Source organism: Alligator mississippiensis, chromosome 1 (assembly GCF_030867095.1).
Source record: "Alligator mississippiensis isolate rAllMis1 chromosome 1, rAllMis1, whole genome shotgun sequence".
Classification (NCBI taxonomy): Eukaryota; Metazoa; Chordata; order Crocodylia; family Alligatoridae; genus Alligator; species Alligator mississippiensis.
In genome coordinates, this window is record NC_081824.1 from 309,545,853 (window position 1) to 309,568,517 (window position 22,665).

Here is a 22,665-nt window from a genome sequence, read left to right on the forward strand (position 1 = left end):
TAGTAATTGATGGAAGTCACTCATCGTGGTGTCCTGTGACCAGTGGGGTCCCCCAGGGCTCTGTCCTTGGACCCATACTGTTCAACATCTTCATTAATGATGTGGACACTGGAGTCAGAAGCGGACTGGCCAAGTTCGCCGATGACACCAAACTTTGGGGCAAAGCATCCACACCAGAAGACAGGCGGGTGATCCAGGCTGACTTGGACAGGCTCAGCAAGTGGGTGGATGAGAATCTGATGGTGTTCAACGCCGATAAATGCAAGGTTCTCCACCTTGGGGAAAAAAAACCCGCAGCATCCTTATAGGCTCGGCAGGGCTATGTTGGCTAGCACTATGCAAGAAAGAGACTTGGGGGTCATCATTGACCACAAGATGAACATGAGCCTGCAATGCGATGCTGCGGCTAGTAAAGCAACCAAAACGCTGGCTTGCATCCATAGATGCTTCTCAAGCAAATCCCGGGACGTCATTCTCCCCCTGTACTCGGCCTTAGTGAGGCCGCAGCTGGAGTACTGCGTCCAGTTTTGGGCTCCACAATTCAAAAAGGATGTGGAGAAGCTTGAGAGAGTCCAGAGAAGAGCCACGCGCATGATCAGAGGTCAGGGAAGCAGACCCTACGATGACAGGCTGAGAGCCCTGGGGCTCTTTAGCCTGGAAAAGCGCAGGCTCAGGGGTGATCTGATGGCCACCTACAAGTTTATCAGGGGTGACCACCAGTATCTGGGGGAACGTTTGTTCACCAAAGCGCCCCAAGGGATGACGAGGTCGAATGGTCACAAACTACTACAAGATCGTTTCAGGCTGGACATAAGGAAGAATTTCTTTACTGTCCGAGCCCCCAAGGTCTGGAACAGCCTGCCACCGGAGGTTGTTCAAGCGCCTTCATTGAACACTTTCAAGATGAAACTGGATGCTTATCTTGCTGGGATCCTATGACCCCAGCTGACTTCCTGCCCTTTGGGAGGGGGGCTGGACTCGATGATCTTCCGAGGTCCCTTCCAGCCCTAATGTCTATGAAATCTATGAACCCCTATGCTTGGGAGCTCAGATCAGTTAACAGGGCTCCCAGCCATGGGAGGCCATGGTATGCTTCTATGGCTGAAAGCTCCAAGCAGCTGATTGGGCTCCCAGCCTGGCCACACATTCAAATAATGGCATGATAGTAACCAGCCACAAAGTTATTACCCATTGTTGTGGCTTATTCTTTGTTTTATCATACCATTTACTGCATTAATGTTTGTCCGAGTAACAACTTAAGAGGTGGTTAACTGGTTAATCATGTCTAAAGTGTAACATGTGCAATGGGCCTAACTCTTGCTGTTGCTATTCCACTTTGTAAACATAATTCCTTGGCATATGGACTGGAACCAAAGTATCTCACCTGTTGGATGTGTGTGCTAACCAGTAGACTAGAGTTACTCTGTCCATCAGTCTCCCTCCTGCTCTCAGTGTTTCAGTATTTTAATATTCCAAGTAAATTGGAAAGAAAGTTCATTTGTTTGCCCAGCCCAAATCAAGAGACAGAGAATGATGTCCAGATTTCAAGCTATAAAAATTCTGTTGCCCACACTAATATCTAGGGCTGTGAGGGTACCTCACTTCCACATGGCCTTGCAGCTGCTGGCAAGGAAGTCCCTTTGATCATCATTGAGGCATGGCTTCCCTGGGAAGAAGTGACTCTCCAGAAGACACCAGCCCTGTCAGAAGAGAAATGTATATGATTCAAGGTAAGGCTCCTCTCAGTATTGCTACTGATGTTCCTGGTTTCTATTACTGAGAAAGTCACTGCTACTCTTGGAAGCCTGTACCCCACAAGATGCCATGGCATGCTTCCTTTTGCCTGGGGATCAGAAGAGGCCTGCTAAATCCTGTTACCTCTACAGCTGTGATTCTCAACCAGGGTACTAAGGCACCCTGCTTGAGGGATGTGAAAGGATAAGGACTTAAAGTCAGGGTTAGGCTTCAGCTGTGAGGAGATAAACAGATAAGGGCAGGCTCAGGCTCTCCTTGCCTGGCAGCTCCCCTGCACCCACTGTCTGCCCCTTCTGCAAAGAGGTAAGAACTGTTATGAATTAGTTTTTGAAATGGGGCGCTACTCAACTCACAAAAGTCATGGAGGGGTGCCTCAAGTCTGATGAGGGGTGCCTTGAGTCTGAAAAAGTTGAGAACCGCTGCCCTGGAGTAATTCCTCAACAGTAATAGAAATGTCCATTACCATTTCAGAATGTTTCTTTTGCTTAAGAAATAAAAGTCTGCTGACAAATTAAATGAGTTAGAGAGCTGTCTGGCCCCTTGATTATTATGACAGTTTAGAATAATATAGGTATGGTATCAAAATGAATTCTCCAAGACCTTGTGATAGGAACTATTATAAGGAATGGAAAATGAATTTTTAATGATACAACACTTTAGTTAAAGTACTACCATAATAAAGAGGAAATGTTATTATCATGCTTTATTGTAAGTTGCTATTCCAAATATCCTTCTTAGGTAAAAGCTATAAAAACAGAGATAACATTACATAATTCTATCTTGCATCCATGGCTAATGATAAATATACTTGACAAGGTGTACTTCATGTTAAGTGGCAGCTCCTAAGTACTTCCATATAGGGTGCTGTACAATTAAAAATATTCTAACACAATTTGTTATGCATAGTACACAAGGTAATAAAATTAATGGATGCACTTCAGGTAATGATCTGTGTCCTCTGGGTACAATATATTTATTCACTGATTATATCAGGGGTTGTTTAGAATATGAAATGTGAAAGGATTATGATCCATTATCCCTGAAATTGTCATGTATTAGCACTGAATGGGTTTTCTATTGTTCTTTGGCACGGTTATCAAATTTTTACATATGTAAGTGCCAAAAGAAATAAAAGACAGGGAAAGTGATGTTAAAATATGGATGAAAGATTTAATATGTTTGTAAAGATCATAAAAAATAAAATGAAAATAAGCTTCAAGTTCTTAACTTTTCTCAGGTAAGCTTTGGTGTAATTCTAAAAACGCATCCTATGTAATTAATTGTTGATTTCTCATATTTAATGAGAAAGGATCTGAATGAAAATTATAGATCTCAAATTGAGCTTAAAAATTATCTTTAAAATGAACCAGATTTGAAGATTTTGAACAAGTCCCAATTCTAGATGGTAATTTGGCCCAGGCTGTGGACTAAACTGAATGGCATGAGGTAAAAGCATCATTTTAAATGAAGGAAAGAAAAATGAGAAGTCCCAGATTGAATGTGTAGTAGGTAGTGTAGAAAGATCCATCAAATGCCTTATGATGATCTTTGATAATCTTTGATCTCTGTGATGATGTTTGCTCATCAGGAATCCTGGTTTTCTAGGATTTAAAAAAATCCCCAATTTTCAGATATAAAAAAGTAACCCCAAATCCACATTTTTCCATGATTAAAATGAAACACCATTAATATATAGATAGATAGGTCTGAAAATGGGGGATTGTTTTTAATCTGAGAAAACCAGGATCCCTGTTGATCATTTGTTTTGTACTTGTAAGGCCAAATATTCAAGACACACATGACACCATATCTAGGAGGGCATTTTCCTGAACCTGGAAACAAGAGGCTTTTTATTCAGCTCAAAATTAGCTTTTGAAGTTCCTTGCCATAAGTGGTTGTAGAGGCTGATATTTTAAGTTAAAAAATAGATTAGACAAATCCTGGGAGGACAGGTTTATTAATAGCTACTAAATAGAACAAGCAGGTATGTAATCTCTGACATCCCTAAACTAATGGTGATGTAGGCAAGGGATGCTATGACAGAGGATAGACCACTGTGAATGTACCCTATTCATAAACCCTCCTTTCAAAGCAGACATACTATTGATGTACCTGTTGCCTACTTTATTCGCACCTCTGTATTCTAGGAGCTTAATAAATCCCAGCTCTGCATATTTCTACACTTCCTGTTAAAATCACAAGCACAGAGATAGTCAAGCACATAATCTTAGGCATCTTCTGCCCTCTGCTGTGTTTGCTTGGCATTTTTATGAGGTAGAGCCATTCAGATAGGAGAGCGATGACAGAATGGGCAAACTGCTATGGATCATGAGGTGTGCATTTGAGTCTCGTTTTGTAGTTGTGCTGAAAGCTATTGCTACTTGACCCAACTTATAAATGGGCATCTAGTCATTCAGACTGTGGAGTCAGAGGTGGTTGGGTATGAATAACAGCTGTATCACTTTCTTTAGTGTTACTGGCTACAGAAGTTGGTAAATCTTACCCACCCTTGGGCCTTCAAGGTTTAGGCAGACTGTTACTGACTGATAGTTGTTTGGAGTTCATGCATAAAACCACAGGTAGGATAGAATCAAATGTTGATACAAACCACTGAGATAGTGTAACATAGTGAAAGCTACACCTGCTTTAAATGTGTTTGCTACAGGTAGCGATGATTCTTTGTGACCACATAGTGTTATATTGATTCAGACTTCATAACCAGGAACTTGCTGCTATCTAGTATATTGCTGTCCGCTAATTAAATCTGAATTATACACTAACTGCTACTACTACACATCCAAACCTAGCAGTATAAACAAGGCAGGCCAGAGACACTTGTGTGTATTACTGTTTGATTCCAAAAGTGTCTTCAGTAGGTGACATGTTTTGCCTCTTAGAAATATGCTCAATATTTCTGTGATACACACCAAAGTGCCACTTACACAAATCCCATTTCATACACTGTCCCAAACACCAAACCCTGAACCCTGTCTTCTCCCCCTCTGTTACATTTACCCAAGATGGAACAGCTTTAATTTCAATCTACCAGCAGAATGGGTACTCAAATGAGTCTGAAGGCACAATAAGTGCTTAATCTGTAGTCAAAATGAAAGACAGCTGGTATAGCACACATTGAAAAATATGTCCACTAATTGGGAGACAGAGCACTATTGATTTCTAGCTAGCATACACATCAATTAATTGGATTCTACAAATATAAAAGAAAAAGAATGAAATACACCTTTAGCAATACAGTTTACAGGGACTTCTTTCTACCAATTGGCTCACAGTAAGAGAAGTACATGCCAAAATTTGTGGTGAAATGCTGAGGGGACAGAAGATACAGAGGTTGAACAGGGAACTAATATTGACATTCCATTAGAGTCTACTTCGATGTTCTTCATTGTCTTATCATTTGATTGTGGTGATTAATGTGATTTTAAGCAATATCTCATATGATGATTCAAGAACATACAGTTCTTGAATATTTGGTCTCAAAGAAACTACAAGTGCACGTATCAGTGATCTAGACAGACTGATTGACTTACAGTTAAAAAAATATTTTTACTTCATGTCTGATGTATATCCTCTTTTTGTAGTTCCAAGTGGTTATCTGTCCTTTATTTCAGAAGGTAGCTACCAGGGAAAAGAGGTTTGAGTTTAATGGACTCATGATCATACTGGTCACAATATGGTAGAATTCCACATCCTTAGATGGGGAGATCATGAGATCATCAAAACTAGGATGCTAGATTTCAAAAACCATGGAGTTTACTTGACTCAGAGACTTAGTACGCCTGGTGCCATGGGAAGATAAAATGAAGAAGAAAGGCATCCAGAAGGGCTGGGAACTTCTATATGACGTATTTTTGGAAGATGAATAAGAAACCGTTCCCCCATGATGGAACACAAGAAGTATGGCAAGAGACCAATGTGGCTGTACAAGGAGCTTCTAGGATGTCTCCAATACAAAAGGAAAGCAGACAGGCAATGAAAAAATGGGCAGGTCACAAAGGAACCATACCAGGAAATAGAAAGAACCTGCAGAGACAAAATCAGGAAGGCAAATCCAACAAGAATGACCCAGAAAACTACAAACCAGTTATCTTCAATCAGTATCTGGGAAGTTACTGGAACATATCTTCAGGAAGTTCATTTGTAAGCATCTGGAGGAGTAAAGGTTCATCACAAGGAGCCAACGTAGATTACAAAGAGCAAACCGTATCAAACAAATTTCATCTCCTTCTTTGACAAGGTGCCTATTTGGGTGGATGAAGGGAATGCTGTGAATATAGTGTATGTAGAATTCAGCAAGTCTTTTGACAAGGTCCCACCTGACCTTCTAATGAGCAAATAGGAGAAATATAAGCTGGACAAAACTGTTATAAGGTCATTAGACAACTGGCTCAATAGCTGAAAGCAAAGGGTAATTGTAAATAGACCCATGTCAGAATGTCAAGAGGTTTTGAGTGGAATCCCACAGGGTCTGTCTTGGGCCCAGTGCTGTTCCATGTGTTCATTAATGATTCAGATGCTGGAATAGAGAGCTTCTTGTAAATATTAGAAGATGACACAAAACTGGAAAGGATTGTGAATGTGGTGGAGGACAAGAGTGCATTGCAGAAGAATCTTGACAGATTGGAATGCTGGGCTGAATAAAATTTGATGCTGACAAATGCAAGGTGCTACGCCTCTGGAAAAATAACCAAAAATACAAATACAAAATGGATGACACCTGGCTGTATGGAGTAGGATCTGGGAGTCATGGTAGATCACAGATTCAATAAGAGTCTGCATTGTGATGCAGCTGCACAAAAGGCAAATGTCAGATGGGTAGGCTGGATAGGATGCATCAATAAAAGCATTAGGTACATTCAGTGCAAGATACTGGAGGCAATAGTGATTCTCTACTTGGCACTCCATTAGATCTCATCTAGAGTATTGTTTGCAGTTTTGGGCTGCACATGGAGAAGTTAGAGTCCAGAAGTAGGTGAAAAGAATCATAAAGGGCTTGGAAGGCAAGTCATACAAGGAGAGGCTGAAGCAGCTAGGCATTTCAGTTTGTGGAAATGGCACTTAAGAAAAGACATGATATCAGTTTTCAAATACTTGAAGGGCTGCCATAAAGAAGAAGGAAAGCACCTTTTCTATTTTGCTCCAGACAGGAAGATGTGGACCAGTGGTTTGAAGTTGCAGTAAAGTAAGTTTAGACCGGATATCAGGAAACACTTCTTTCTTTACTGTTAGAATAGTGAGGCAATGGAATATACTACCTAGGGAAGTTGTGGAATACCTATCACTGGGGATGTTCAAGAAGAAGTTGGCCAGCTGCTGGTTAGGGATGATCTTGGTCTAGTTATGCCTATATTCTATATATACAGCCTAAATTCTCTGTGGAAAGAGAATGATTGAAGTGATGAGGGTAAAACTGTGTTCTTTATGAACATTGTATATAGAGTGCCCTTTAGTGGGTTGGCCTACAGGTAGCTTTCAGTGCAGATGTCTTTTTTGAACATGGGTTTCATGTGGTTAATGATAGTGTTCAAGTAAAAACCTTCAAGGTTCACCAGTTTAAAATAGCATGAGTTGGACATGAAAAAGTTGGTAATGAAGAGGTACCATTGACAATTCAACTAAAACATGTGAACTCCATAAGTCTGCATGAAAGACTAATAGCAGGAAAAACGTAAGGTTGTTTACTCTGCTCTTGCAGATGTTCTGCTGTGACAGACGTGATCTTCCAGCTCTTGTACAAGGAGTAGTTACCAGGCAACAAGAAGTAGTACCTTTCAACTTACTCAGCAAGAGCAAAGTTCTAAGCAGGGTGGATAAAAATCAACATTTTTTTAATTAACAAAATCAGACTTTCATATTTAAATCAGGTATTTTTTTATTTAATTGTATTTTTATTTTATTTTTGTTAAGATATTTAAAAAATAACCCTATATAAACACAGTTTTAATTTAAGATATGTTAAAACTCAAAGATATTATAGATTCATAGATGCTTGGGTCAGAAGGGACCTTAATGGATCATCAAGTCTGAGCCCCTGTCCATGGCAGGAAAAAGTGCCTGGGTCACGTGATCCCAGCCAGGTGCTTGTCCAGTGTCTTCTTGAAGACCCGCAAGTTAGGGGAGAGCACTACCTCCCTTGGAAGCCCATTCCAGATTCTGGCAACCCTAACTGTGAAGAAGTTCTTTTTGATGTCCAACCTAAATCTATGCTCTATCAGCTGGTGGCTGTTGTTCCTGCTTATTCCAAGGGTTTCCCTGGTAAACAGAGCATCTCCTAGTCTCAGCCCCCTGCCCCCCCCCCCCCGTGAATTTGTATACTGCCACAAGATCCCGCCTCAGCCTTCTCTTTCAGAGGCTGAAAAGTTCCAGGTCTCTCAGCCTTTCCTCGTAGGGCCTTCCCTGCAGGCCTCTAACCATATGAGTGGCCCTCCTCTGAACCCTCTCAAGGTTGTCTACATCCCTTTTGAATTGCAGCACCCAGAATTGGATGGAGTACTTCAGCTGCAGCCTGACCAGTGCTGCATAGAGGGGGAGCATCACCTCCCTGGAGCTGTTCGTGATGCACCTACTAATGCATGACAAAGTGCGGTTAGCTCTGCTAATACTTCATCACATTGACAACTCATATTCATCTTGGAGTCAGCAACGACTCCGAGATCTCTTTCTGTTGCTGTGCTGCTGAGAAGGTCATCCCCTAGCCTGTAGGTGGGCTGGTGATTCCCTCTCCCTTAGTGCAGCACCTTGTACTTGTCCTTGTTGAACTACATCCTATTGTTCTCTGCCCACTTCTCTAACCTGGCCAGGTCCTGCTGGATTCAGTTTCTTCCCATCAGTGTGTTTACTTCGCTCCATACTTCTGTGTCATCTGCGAATTTTGACAGAGTGCTTTCCATGCCTTCATCTAGGTCGCTGATGAAGATATTTCATAGATTTCGTAGACATTAGGGCTGGAAGGAACCTTGGGAAATCAAGTCCAGCCCCATGCCCCAAGGGCAGGATGTCAGCTAGGGTCAAAGGATCCCAGCAAGATAAGTGTCCAAACGCTTCTTAAAGGAGTCCAGAGTAGGTGCTTGCACCACCTCTGGAGGGAGCCTATTCCAGGCTTTAGGGGCTCGGATAGTAGAGAAGTTTTTCCTTATATCCAGCATAAAATGGTCTTAGAGGAGTTTGTGACCATTGGACCTTGTCATCCCTTGGGGTGCTCTGGTGAACAGACATTCCCCCAAATCCTGATGCACACCACTGATGTACTTATAAGCTGCCACCAGGTCACCCCTGAGCCTGCGCTTTTCCAGGCTGAAGAGTCCCATGGCTCTCAGCCTCTCTTCATAAGGCCTATTCTCCTATCCTCTGATCATGTGTGTGGGTCTTCTATGGACTCTCTCAAGCTTCTCCACATCCTTTTTGAATTGTGGAGCCCAGAATGGGATGCAGTACTCCAGCTGCAGCCCCACCAAGGCTGAGTATGGCGGGAGGAAGACATCTTGAGTTTTACTTGAGAAGCATCTATGGATACAAGCCAGAGTTTGGTTTGCTTTACCAGCTGCAACATTGCATTGGTGGCTCATGTTCATCTTGTGGTCAGTCATGACCCCCAAGTCTCTTTCGGCCATAGTGCTAGTGAGTGTAGCACTGCTGAGCCTATAAGCCTGCTGTGTTTTTTTCCCCCAAGGCGGAGTACCTTACATTTGTCAGTATTGAATGTCTTCAGGTTTGTATCTGCCCACTTTTCTAGTCTATCAATGTCAGCCTGGATCACCTATTGAACAGCAATGGCCCACATCTTTCCAGATTGATACCAACCCATCCACCACCACTCTCTGGGCATGACCCTTAAGCCAATTTGCCATCCACATGACTGTGTAATCATCTATGGCACAATCATTCAATTTGTTTATGAGAATAGGATGGGATACCGTATCGAAGGCCTTCTTAAATTCCAAGCAGATGACATCTACCATCAACTCCTGCATCTAAGCATTTAGTAACCTGGTCATAGAAAGAAACAAGGTTAGTCAGGCAGGATCTGCCTGCAATGAACCTGTGCTGGTCCCCTTCAGCATTATATTACCCTCTGGAATCCTACAAATGTGATCCTTGATAATATTTTCAAGGGATTTTCCAAGGATAGAGGTGAGATTAACTGGTCTATAGCTACCCGGATCCTCCTTCTTCCCCTTCTTGAAAACAGGGACACATTGGCCCTTTTCCAGTCCTCTGGGACCTCACCTGAGCACCATGAGTGCTCAAACAGCCATGCCAGTGGCTCTACTATGCCATTATCATGGAATACAGATTATAACTTGTAATTATATACTATTTGAGATAATATATTTATGTAACTTTTTAAGGAAGGTTTTATAAATATGACTTGATGTCCTCCTAATTCAGCATGGCAAAAATATTTCCCAAATATCCATGATTAATTTAGTGAATTGGAAATAGTTCACCTCCCAGTGACTTCCCAAGTATCTGCTTCAATTAACTTTGGTAAATGAAATAAACAAATCATAATTCAGTTTTCTGATGTATCTGCAAAATTAATCTGAAAAAATATGAAAATAAATCACTGCTTTTAAATGTATAGTGAGTACCTGTTAAAAAGTAAACCTCTCTGAGTTGTGAATAATATGTATTAAGATTATATCAAACAAAAAGAATGCACTCTTTGTGGGAAACAGTGATTAAATTGAGGCTTCCTGACCAGCAATTTAAACTGTGATTTAAAGCAATTTGATTTAAATCAAATCCATCCTGGTTCTAAGTGGCTACTGAACCAGTACCTCCTGCTAACCAGGAAAGTTATCTAGCCACCAAAGCATGGGTTGGGCATTACCCAGAGCAGGGGCAGCCAGCCTGCAGCCTCTGTGCAATATGTGGCAGATGGTGGGGGAGGGGGGGCAGGGAGCAGAAAGCAGAGCATCAGATCAGGTATAGAAAATAAGGCAGGGAGCAGAAGCAGAACAACAGTTTGGTCAGGGAGCACAAGATAGGAAACAGAAAGCTGAGCAGCAGATTGGATAAGGGAAAGGGATCGGAGTGGTATTAGGAAGTTGCAGAGCTAATTTGTGGCATGTTTGCCAAAATGGTTGGTCCACTGACCCAGAGCGCTCTCCAGGCCTCTAGTTGAAACTGGAACACTTGCAGTTAGAAGAGGAAGATATATATAGCAAGAGAGCAAACCAGTATGCTCAGTGAAATGGAACAGTGCTATGGAAGAAGGGTAGTTCTAGGTTCTAGTTTGGCACCTTGTCTCCACTGGGGTGGAAACTATTCCAATGATGTTTATCCATTTTATTGAAATGTAAGATGTGGTGGAATACCCTCAAGATGAAGTGCAATGGTCCTCCTCTATTTTACTTCCAGCAGAGATGCACATGGAGCAATCCTCTTCTGTCATGCCACTAGTATGTACCAAACTACCAAATAATAAGTACCAAAAATTGGTGTTACACAGTTTATATAAGTACCACTTAGGGAACTTGAAGTGAAACAGAATTTAACCCATAGCTCACATCTTGATAAAGTCCTGTTTTTGATGAATAGCTCTCAGTCCATAAGATGACATATTAGTCAAGATGATATTGGCTTGCTTGAGCCAGACTGGAAACTTACAGCAGATTTTCTTGATGTCACTGAGATTCTTTATTCATGCCCCACATCTACTCTGTGTTAGAGTGAAGTAAATTTACAGAGAGTAGAAATGTCAGCCCCTTTGAGGATAAATTTGCCTAAGCAGTTGACCCTATCCAAATCATACTGTAGCTCAGTGAGGTGAGGCGACTAAACTAAAATTAGCAATGAGAATCAAGGACAACAAGAAGTCCTTCTTTAGGTACATAAGGAATAGGAGGAAAATGAATGGAGTGTGGGGCCATTGCTCAACAACTGATGCCTGCTAGGGTACAGAATGAGCAGGGTTCAAATGACTGCCTTCTTACTATTGCCCTAGAACTGGTGTGTGATCAGTTAAAGAAATTGGACATATATAAGTCAGCTGGTCCAGATGAACTTCATCCGAGAATGCTTAAGGAGCTGGCTGAAGTCATTGCAGAGCTCCTGTTGAAGCTCTTCCAAATCTCATGGCACTCTGGGGAGGTCCCCAAGGACTGCAACACGGCCAATTTTGTGCCCATCTTCAAGAAGGGGAGGAGGGAGGACCTGGGTAACTATAGGCCAGTTCATCTAACTTCTATCCCAGGGAAAATCCTGGAAAAATTCATTAAGGACTCTGTGCAATAGGCTTGCAGAAGGTAGGATTCTGAATGACAGCCAGCATGGTTTCACTGCGGGCAGGTCTTGTCTTACCAACCTCATCTCCTTTTACAATCAGGTGACTCACTACCTTGATAAGAGAGAGGAGGTTGACATTATATACCTCAACTTCCAAAACACTTTTGATCTGGTATCCCATGATGTTCTTGTGAGAAAATTGGAAGACTGTGGGTTTAACTGTGAGACAATCAGGTGAGTAGGAAACTGGCTGCGGGGCAGGACACAGAGAGTTATAATGAATGGATCTGTGCCATCTTGGTGGGAATTTGCCAGTGGTGTGCCACAGGAGACGGTGCTCGGTCCAGTGCTATTCAACATCTTTATCAGTGATTTGGATGTGGGGGTCAAGATCTCACTGGCCAAGTTCATGGACAACGCCAAGTTATGGGGAAGTGTGGTCACACTTGAAGATAGGTTGCAGATACAGGCAGACCTAGACAGGCTTGCAAGTTGGGTGAACCAGAACCAGATGAAGTTCAACATTGAGAAATGTAAAGTGCTCCACCTGGGGACAGACAATCCCCCGCACACCTACAGGCTTGGCAGTGCCAACCTGATCAGCACTACAAATGAAAGGGACCTGGGGGTAATAATAGAGCGCAGTATGATCATGAGTTGGCTGTGCGACGCTGTAGCCAGCAGGGCCAAAAATACCCTGGCATGCATCAATCAATGCATCTCCAGCAAAATCAAAGAAGTGCTTCTCCCGCTCTACTTGGCCTTGGTGAGACCACAGCTGGAGTACTGCATGCAGTTCTGGGTGCCACACTTTAACAAGGATGTGGTAAAGCTTGAGAGAATCCAGAGACAGGCCATTCATATGATCAGAAACTTGTGTGGCAAAACATATGAGGAAAGGCTGAGGGACGTGGGACTCTTCAGCCTGAAAAAGAGAAGGCTGAGAAGGGACTTGGTAGCATCTTACCACTACATCAGAGGCGTACATCAAGGGCTCATTGAACAACTGTTCACCAGGGCACCTTTGGGAAAAACTAGGAATAATGGTCACAAACTCCTGGAAGTCCATTTCAGTCTCAACATTAGGAAAAGCTACTTCACAACTAGGGTGGCCAGACTGTAAAATGTATTCCCTCCAGAGGTGGTACAATTGTCTATCCTGGAAATCTTGAAGAGGAGACTGGACGGGCACCTTGCTGGGGTCTCCTGACCCCAGTTGTCTTTCCTGTTTGGTGCAGGGGCTGGACCCGATCATCTTCTGAGGTCCCTTCCAGCCTTACAATCTATGAATCTAGGTGGCAAGCTCAGATATTCTGTGGATGACATTTATCTTGCTTTCATTGGGATTCAACCAACCAATGATTACTTGCCCATAAAGTGAGCATTGTCTCCTACAAATTCATTTTTTCTGACATGCAGAGCAAGTCTGCTTTCTTGAAGCATACAAAGTACTTTGTGCAGATGATTACTGTGAACCTGAGATAGGATCGTGGATCAGGACGTCATCAAGATGGCAGACCACCCTTCCAACTTCTGGGTCTTCGTCTTCTAAAAGGACTCAGGTGCAAAGGTACAAACTCTGCATTATAGGAATTTGAATTTATATTTCCTGAATTAAGTAGAATTGTAATAAGATCAGACGATTCCTTAGAGAATGGACTCTGCTGAACCCCAATTTGGCATCAAGTTTGCAAAAGACTAATATCTTGTGTGTGTATATGTGAGAGAGAGAGAAAGAGAATGTGCATGTGCACACACTGAAATGAGGTTGGTATTCATGATTTACTGCAAGACATCATGCAAATGTGCATGTCTCCCTAGGCTTTGCCATAATGATAATGAGTTTCCATCGTATAGATCAATACCTACCTCATAGTCTTTGATAGCCTTCATCAAGGTATGTGGAATAAAGTATAGTGGTGTGGTAGTGAAGGGTTGAACAGCATTCATGACATTGATCTTGTGGCGATGTTTCAGTTTTCCACCCCCAGAATAGCACTTTCTCAGTGACTGTGATGCATACTAAGGTTTCTCTGAATGTAACATTCATGGTTCCACTATTCTCCATGAATCCATGAGAAAGTATTCCAGGAGAGCATTATTTCCTTATCTCATTAACAGCTAGCTGACATATGCAAAACTTGATCTCTGAGCTGCCTATGCATGTATAGTGTCCCACTTTAGGACTTTTGCCACATAGGGCATTTTTGCATTAAAGCTTTTCAGTCATTGAGGCTATTTTATATTTACTTTCAGTGACGTAGTTGTTACCAGGCAGTTTGGGGTGTCTGTTGTAGACTCAGGTTGATGGTTGCTGCTTTTCTGATGGCTAATGTGGAACAGTGACACAGGTTATGGGCAGGAGTTCAGTTGTGGAACTAAGAATTTCCTGTTCCTTATGGAGCTAGCCGGTCCTCATGACTGTTAAGAGTTTAGCACTAGCAAAACTCCTACACCACCATCTTACACCAAGATTTCTAATGTGATTTCCAAAGAATACATGGAAATGCTGTTATTTATTTGCACTGCAGTAATGCCAAGGGTCTCTAGCCACCAATTATACATCAACATATATCAAACGTCTACAATTTAAAATTTTATTACTGAATTTACCTTTTCACTTTCAAATATCTGAATTATTTTGTTTCTCTATTAAAGGATTTTGTGGGGGAGGAAATGTATGCAAATTTATAATACATTCAATTCTCTTCAAAATAAACCTTTAATCAACATACTCTAGACATGTCAAATGTAGCATACACTTGAAGAAACAAACTATTGATTCTGAGATATATTGACTTGTAGGCTTCTGTTTACATCTAAACTTTGTTAAGAAATCTCCAGATAAAGCTATTTTAAGATGATGATGAACTAGCAGATTCTGCTTCTGCAGAGTTTGGTAATGAGGTTTTGGTGAGATAGTTAAAGATTCACTTGGTACTGATTGGTACTGCAATTTGATTAACACTGAATCCATTACCGGTAACATTGCTGTGTGCTAATTATAGGTTATGCCAGTAAAAGAAGGAAAAAAAAGAGTGCTCATTTAAAGCATTTCCTCTTCTAGATATGATATCAGTAGTAAGGATGAGCTACTTAAATTAATGTTACAGTGCAATTAGTTTTGAATGTAAGCCTACAGCATCAGATTTCTGAATAATTATAGATTATGCTATTGAAAGTTCTCTTTATATGTTTTATTGTGATGCCAATTTTGTTCAGTATGAAACCCCATGGTATGCTGAGTTTCTTTTGCCTCATCAAGAAAGACCTTAGCGCAATTTCTTGTATTTGCTTAATAAAGCATTTCTTTTTTGGATTTTGATAAATCAATAATTACTGAACATTATATTTTTCTGATACTAAATCTAAAATAAGTATAAAGAGTTTTTCAAAAACACCTAAGTGACTTAGGACTTATATCCCATTAACTTTCATTTGGATTTGTGTTCCTAAATCACCTACATATTAATATATTGTGTCAATCTGGACAGAGTTTCAAGAATGTAAGCTTGTTATTTCTCATAATTTTAATTAGTTTTTATATTGTATCACCTCTTTCTGTTGTAATTCTGTTACGGAATACATAATGTGTTTTTATTTCCATTATTTCTGAAGCAGCAGCAGTACTTTGTCAGCAATTTACAATAGTTTTAAAATCCTTTCTATACTAATATGACATCTATATGGTCAAGCCTGTTTTTAATGGTAAATCATAATCTGGATTTATGAGATCTTAGGTACAGAAATTGGGTTGTCAAATAATTTTTCTACTTTTCCTTCATGACTTAGAGATAAATAAGTGTTGAACTACTTTCCTTCCTCTCTTTCTAGAGGGCCTTAATGCTGACAACATCAAACAAGCCTCCGAACAGTTAAAGAGCCGGTGGATGGAGTTCTGTCAGTTGCTGAGTGAAAGACTGGCATGGCTGGAGTACCAAAATAACATCATTGCCTTCTACTCCAAGCTGCAGCAATTGGAGCAGACAGCAATTACTGCTGAAAACTGGCTGAAAGCACAACCTACACCAGCAGCAGATCCTGCTACAGTAAAAACACAGTTAGAAAAGTGCAAGGTTAGAGATTCTGTTCCAACCCTTTTATTATTATACTTAATAAGTATTTCTACATATTGCCAGATGGAAGTGGAAAATAGACTTTGTGTCTTTCAAAGCTAGATGTTTTGAATGCCTGTTGCATGAAAGGAAGCAGCGATTAGTGTACAGGAGCAGGATACGGTCACAGACCAGGTTGTGAATCATTGAGACAGAGTACTTCTTTGCATTAATTAGGAATGGAGACACAGGGAGAATTCCAAGGGGTTCTCCTTAAAGAGTGCCTCATATTTGTTATTTATCTATTGTTTAATTTATTCATAATGTGAAACATGCTGTAGGTTCCAGTCATATTTAGCCCTTGGACATTTGCCTTTAGGGGCCATCTTTGGTTAGGCTCTGTGCCTATGATGGGCCTTAGCTTTCTGGCAAAGCTTTCTTTTAAAAAAACATGTCACAGAGTGCCCTTCAGAGGAGCCTTGCTAGGGACCAATGAGGCCTTGCCTGGTTTTTAACATTATTTTTACACGTGCAAGTGCCGCCCTGCTTGCAATTGCATAAGTGGTGAAATGCACATCAGCACTGAGAAAATGGTGGCAGCACACTTTTGAACTAAAAGACATAGAAGGTGCTTTAGTTCAAAAGCTCATTGCCACCATTTTCTGTGTGCTGACACTCATTTCACCGATTATACAACTACATGAGGCACAGCACAGTGCGCGTCAGCTTGCATGTGGAGCAGAATCGATTAATCAAGTCTGCTCCGAAGCAGCGGATCTCCAGGGTGTCGTGGGACCAAAAAGTATATGTATAGATATCCTAAGGGCCTCGTTGTTGCATGTTAATTTTGGGAAGCTCTTGGAGCTTTTAACTCCTGGATTGTCCACACGTGACACTAATTGTATGCATTTGTTAGGCCACTTAAAGTTAAGCTCCAGCCTAGGGCTATCTCTGATCTGTGTTACCCAGCTCAGGTTACACTAACATGTAAACACACTAGGCTATATATTAGTGTGAATGCTTCACTCATCCCGACTCCCCCACTGGTCTGGATCAGGTCTGCTGCCCACCCTTGACCTTCCCCCCTGATCGGGTCACCTGAAAGTAAGCCAAAGGTGATGGAGGAACAGAGGTGGTGGAGGTGGTGAGGAACAGGGGGAGCCCTGGGCTGAGGGGGCAAGCAAGAAGCCCTTAATGGGAGGGGAGAGGAGGCAGCAGGATTCTTACCTTTCAGTTCTCAAGGCTGCTACTGACTTTAATGTGTAATTGCTCCAAACTTGAGCTAGCAGTAACACTGATCAACATTTGAGCAGTTCACAGTGCAATGTGTAACAAGGCCCTAAGAGAGTCCCTTGAAGTCACTCCATGCTTGGCTGCTGGAAGAAGGGGTGAACCAAGGCTTCTTCCCACTCTGAGACCCCAGCCTTTTGGTGTGCTACCTCCCCTGATTCTGTGCATCCCCAGTTCAAGGAGCTAGCTTCTAGTTCCTCTTCTGAGAGAGGGACTTGACCTCCTATTGGGCTGGCCAGGGGAGGGTGGGGGAACTGAGCAGAACCCATAGTTCCAAGCAGCACACCAGACAGTCCCTTCAATAAAGTCATTTATTGGGCCAAAGTCCCCTCAGCAAGGAATTCTCTGCCCCCTCCAAAGAGATTATGTAGTCCCACTGTCCCCATCCAGTCCACACAGTCCTGAGCACCCCCTAAGATATTCAACTGTTCCTTTTTCAGTCTCTTCAGATCCCCAAAGTTCCTCCACTTGCCTCAGTTCCCAAACTCTTCTGGCCAGCTGGAAGGCTTCTTTTTTTCCAGTCTGCTATCCCATTATCATGTTTATCTCTTCTGGATGCCTCCTGGGTGTTGAACAGCTTACCTTTGTTGATGTGTCAACACAGCCATTCAGGACTGGTGATGTTAAAGGTCTGTGGAGCCGGTCCTAGAACTTAACCCTTTACTCTCTGTGCAGAGACTAATGAGTTAAACAACTTCACACAATATGATAACTTGAACATGGTTAACAGACAAAAAATCACAGTAAAGACCATAGCCCATCACACAACATTTTGACAGCCTTCCTGTACCCATGGTTAGACTATCTAGATTCACCAGAGGCTAAACTATTTCTTGCCTTTTCTCTCCATTAAGGGGCTGTCAAATCACAATAGAGGCTCTTGTTAGTAAGATAATAGAATAGCCCAATTTATATTAACTTTCTTGGCAACTTCCAAAGAATGAAGTGAGTCCTATTGATCCTGTATGTGCCCAAATCATTCCTACTTAGCCTCTATACCATCTAATCCTGCCAAGAGTCATTTAATGACTCCAGGAAACCTGGGGAAAATATTGACCCTCCATGCTTCATTTGACCAGGACCTCTTCCATTTGTGGAACTGGGAGCACATTCTCTCCCATCATGTTTAGGTTTGGACACCTCATTACTGGAATTATATTGGTAAGTGAGTATGGCTTTGGGGAATATGAGACTGACAACAGAGGTATTGATTTTTGTAGAAAAGTAGAATGTAAAACATTAACTTCTTCCATGATCTGTGGACTCTATTTCAGATTTATATCAATAAAACTGAAAATATTTTTTTCATTTACATTGAAATACTTGTTGACAGTTAAGGACAATCAAACACTAATGCATGTTTGATAATTATCTGAAAAAATGTAAATTCAAGGAACAAGAGCAATTATGTAGACATATTTAAACTACTTCAAGTGGAAAGTAACATGGTTTTGAGATGGGGCATATTTAAGCTAAATACTAGGAAAACTTATTGATTATAGGAAAATGGTCCAGGGATTTACAAAGTATATTTAGAATTTGACTGAACAAAACTAGAACATTGAAAACAGGTGAAATAGAAAACAGCCCTTATGTGAAAGGAAGATGAATTAAATTAACTAATACTTTTAATTTTCCATATTGCCATTTATCATTCAAGAAACTAGAAATATAGGTTTGTTCTTTAGTACTCTGCTACTACATAAACACATTACTGATTCTACAACAAAAAGATAATTTGCAATATTATTTTTTTATTTCACTATGCAGGATCAAGTCATCCATTTGTCTATCCTTCAGCCACAAATTGACCAGCTAAAGGTTCAAAGCAAAGCCCTGAAAGAAAAAGAACAAGGACCAATGTTTCTGGATGCAGACCTTGTTGCTTTTACCAACCACTTCCAGCAAGTGTTTACTGATATAAAGGCCAGAGAAAAACAACTACAGACTGGTAAGTGTTAGTCAAGCCCTGACTTCCTTTGCACACATTGATAAGTGGGTAGTCATAACAGCAGTTTTATTTGAATTTTAAACATGAAATTGCAGCTTTTCAAGCTCTCGGGTATCATGGAGAAAGAGACACAATATACTTCTGGAAAAAAGCCCACTTATACCAAAATTAAGTTCTTACTGAGAGGCAGGACAAGGCTGTAGTCAGTGCAATGGAAGTAAAAGAATGAAGAATTAGGGATGGTAGATAAATGCATTTGCAGTTCCTCAATTAGTAAATCCATTTTAATAATGCTAATACAATCAAACACAGGTGTATAAAAAAGGAAATATGTTTTTATTTTAGCCAAATTTATTTTCAGGTAGTTTCTTGCCCAAAATGTTGTTTTTTTAGATTAATAATATCCCATTTAATCCTTTTATATTAAAATTGCATTATTAAAACTGTCATTATTATGATAATATATTACAAAATGTGTTAACTTTGTTGTTAAGAGAGAAATAGAAAACTGAACCTAAATCTCAGCACCTAGACAGACGTTCATTTTTGAGCTAAAACACTGAACAGCAAAATATGGTTTCCTTTTTAAATGTGCTAGAACTAAGGCAGGAAGGAATGATGTGGATGAAACATACTAAATTAGTATGCTACATGAATGGCAATAATTTCCTGTAGATGGTAAGCTGAATGTTCCAAAGCTGGGTTTTTCTGGTTCCTTGATGTAAAATGAGAATTTCAAAAGGAATTTTGTACATGCTCTAAAGATATGACTTTGGGTTTAGGCTGTGGAACCTGTCTTTTATGTGAACTCTTGATGAGATAAAGAGGGACTATCAACAATATATAACATCTTAAAAAATACGTGTGCTTTCTTCTTTATTTAAATTCATTTCAAATTATGGCCATGTATAGGCATTATATTTGTCCTGGAAGAACTCTCCAGGTAGCAACTACAAGCATACAAGCTGTACCCGCCTCCGCTCTACCAGGTGTTCGCGCGCCGCCTTTGCCCGAGCCCCAGGCTTCGTGCGCCCTGACTCTGGAAAGGTACCCCGGAGGTTACCCCGGTTGGTATCAGGGGGGCCCCTGATCTCGCCTGCCATGACTTTGATGATATCTTCAGTGGGGGGGCCCACCCTTGGGGTACCCACTGGTGTCGGCGCGTCCCTCGGCGGGTAACCTTGGGGCTCCGTCCTCCCCTACAACCTGTCAACTCGCCACCTTAGGCTCTTCCTCTTGGGGGTCTCCACGTCGCCCCTGGCTTGTCACCCCCTTGCCTCAACACGCCGTCCGTCAGCAATGGTCTTTGGGCTGGGCATACTGCCTATGGGGATGCCAGCCCGCTCCCTCTGTCCTCATACCTGCGCTCCCCCAGGGGTCCGCGGGGGCGCTGTACCTCCTGCCGGATCTGCTCTGTGTTAGGCACCCGGTTACCTCACCGGTGCCTTCTGTCTTACTGCAGCTGGCCTCCCTGCTGCTCCTGCTGCTCCCGCTGCAGCTGCCCTCGCTCCCCGCTCCGTAACCCGGGAACCGGCGAGCTCCTCCTTCCGTCCGGCTACCAGCGCTGCCACCGGCTTCTCCACCAGTTCCGCCAATAGTCTCAGTGCTGGCCTCTTCACCAGCACCGCTGTCAGCTGCTCTGCTCCGTTTCTCGGAGCCGCGACTGGCTCCGCCTCCTCTGCTCCCGCATTCCGCGGGTGGAGGCTGACTCCCCGCTTGCTGGGGCTTCTCTCCCCAGCCTCCTTTGTCCAGCCATCCCCTTGCCTCAATGGGGCTGCCTTTTGTTTCTCCCGGTCGGCGTGCCCCGCCCCCGCTGCTCAGCCGCAGCCGGATAAATGCCCAGCTGACGACCCGCACCGGCAGCGCCGGCGCATGGACTTCCTTCGGCTCTTCCGGCCCTGCGGGAGTTAAGCGGAACCCTTTGCCGCCGCGGGGGTTTCCCGGTGTCCCCGCGCCCCTGGGACACAAGCATTCATTAGATTTATTTGTGGGGAACCATGCAGTCTCTGGGAGAAAGATCTTCCAGGTATATATGAAAGGGTCAAGAGTCAACAGCTTCCTATACACGTGCTTGTTCATGTTTTAATTAGAATGTGTCAGAGCAAACTTTATTCATCAATTCTGCTCCACATTTTAATAAAAATGCTCCAGTTTTGATTCAGTATCATGTCTGTTAAGCCTCTGTGTGTTTTAAAATGGCTGTGGGGCACTTGAACTAAAACTTGTTGAATGAGGTTTAGCTAAAGCACCCCATGGCCATTTTTAAATGTGAGGGGGCTTAATAGACATGACGATGAGGCATTCTAGTTAGAGCGGCTCCTGGGAACTGTTCTAATTAAAATGCCACCCCCCCACCCGAACTCTGAGCACATGTATAGGCAGTCAATATTTGCACACTTTCCTCCCAATCTGGTCTGGGAAGGTGTCATCAGGGCAGTGCTCCCTGCCTTTTCCCCAGACCAGTGGTCTGCCTGGTTTTAGGAACAGACTGGGGCCTTTGTAATGCCGTGCCTCTCTCCTTGTGGGCTGGTGAGACATCTGGTGAACTGAGCTCTGTCTTATGAAAGCTTATGTATCTCTGAGTTTACTTAATAAGGTAGGTGCATCTCTACCCTGCCTTCTCGCTGACTTCAGACTAACACAGATACATACTTCTCAGTTCAATTATCTTTAGTTTGCAATCAGGAAATACATTTCTCTACTGCATGATCTGCAAACATAAACCTGAAATTCATAAGACAAACTGTGGGTACATACTGTGGGTTACACTGAGATCATCCTAACCAAGTTTAGGGTGATATAAATGGCCATGAGTGCAAGTGTTGCAAGGCTTAGCTTGCCCTAAAAATGGCATACCCAATCTAAAGTTTGTTCTTGTCAGATGCGAACTAACTAACATGGGTTGACCCAACATAAAATAAGGTAATCTATGCTGTTTTAATCACCCTGACCCTAACCAGGCTATTTTTTGCCCCCTTATCACCACACCCCCAGACTGGGTAGTCCCCATCACAGACTTGCCAGGCCCCCCCTCAGGTCTAGCAGATCTCCAAATCCCCTGACTGAATTTGCCTCCAGCTGCCCATGTGTCCTCCTGGCAAGTGGAAAAGTCATGCATGTGACCATCCTGACTTGGGTTTAGCTGACTTAAACTAAGCTGCCTAAACCAGAGTTAGATCCTGCAAATGCTTTACCTGTATTTTTTGCTGGATTATATATGTAAAATGAAATGTTAGAGCTGTCAAACAATTAAAAAATGTCATCATGATTAGCTATGCAATTAAAAAAATTAGTCACAATTAATCACGATTTTAATCACACAGCTAAAAACTCAAAATTATGTGCAGAGAAACTCAATTATGCAAA

General features: G+C 42.1%; 1 protein-coding gene across 11 annotated transcripts in view; it reads left to right on the forward strand.

Moving 5' to 3' along the window:
* The window catches only part of DMD (dystrophin), a 2,172,325-nt gene that overhangs the window by 946,661 nt on the left and 1,202,999 nt on the right, over nt 1-22,665 (forward strand). For all 11 annotated transcript variants that reach the window (XM_059720821.1, XM_059720816.1, XM_059720817.1 and 8 more), the window contains 2 exons: nt 15,838-16,079; nt 19,119-19,299. In XM_059720821.1, the coding sequence (XP_059576804.1) occupies nt 15,838-16,079; nt 19,119-19,299 (423 nt within the window). The remainder of the gene's footprint in view (nt 1-15,837; nt 16,080-19,118; nt 19,300-22,665) is intronic.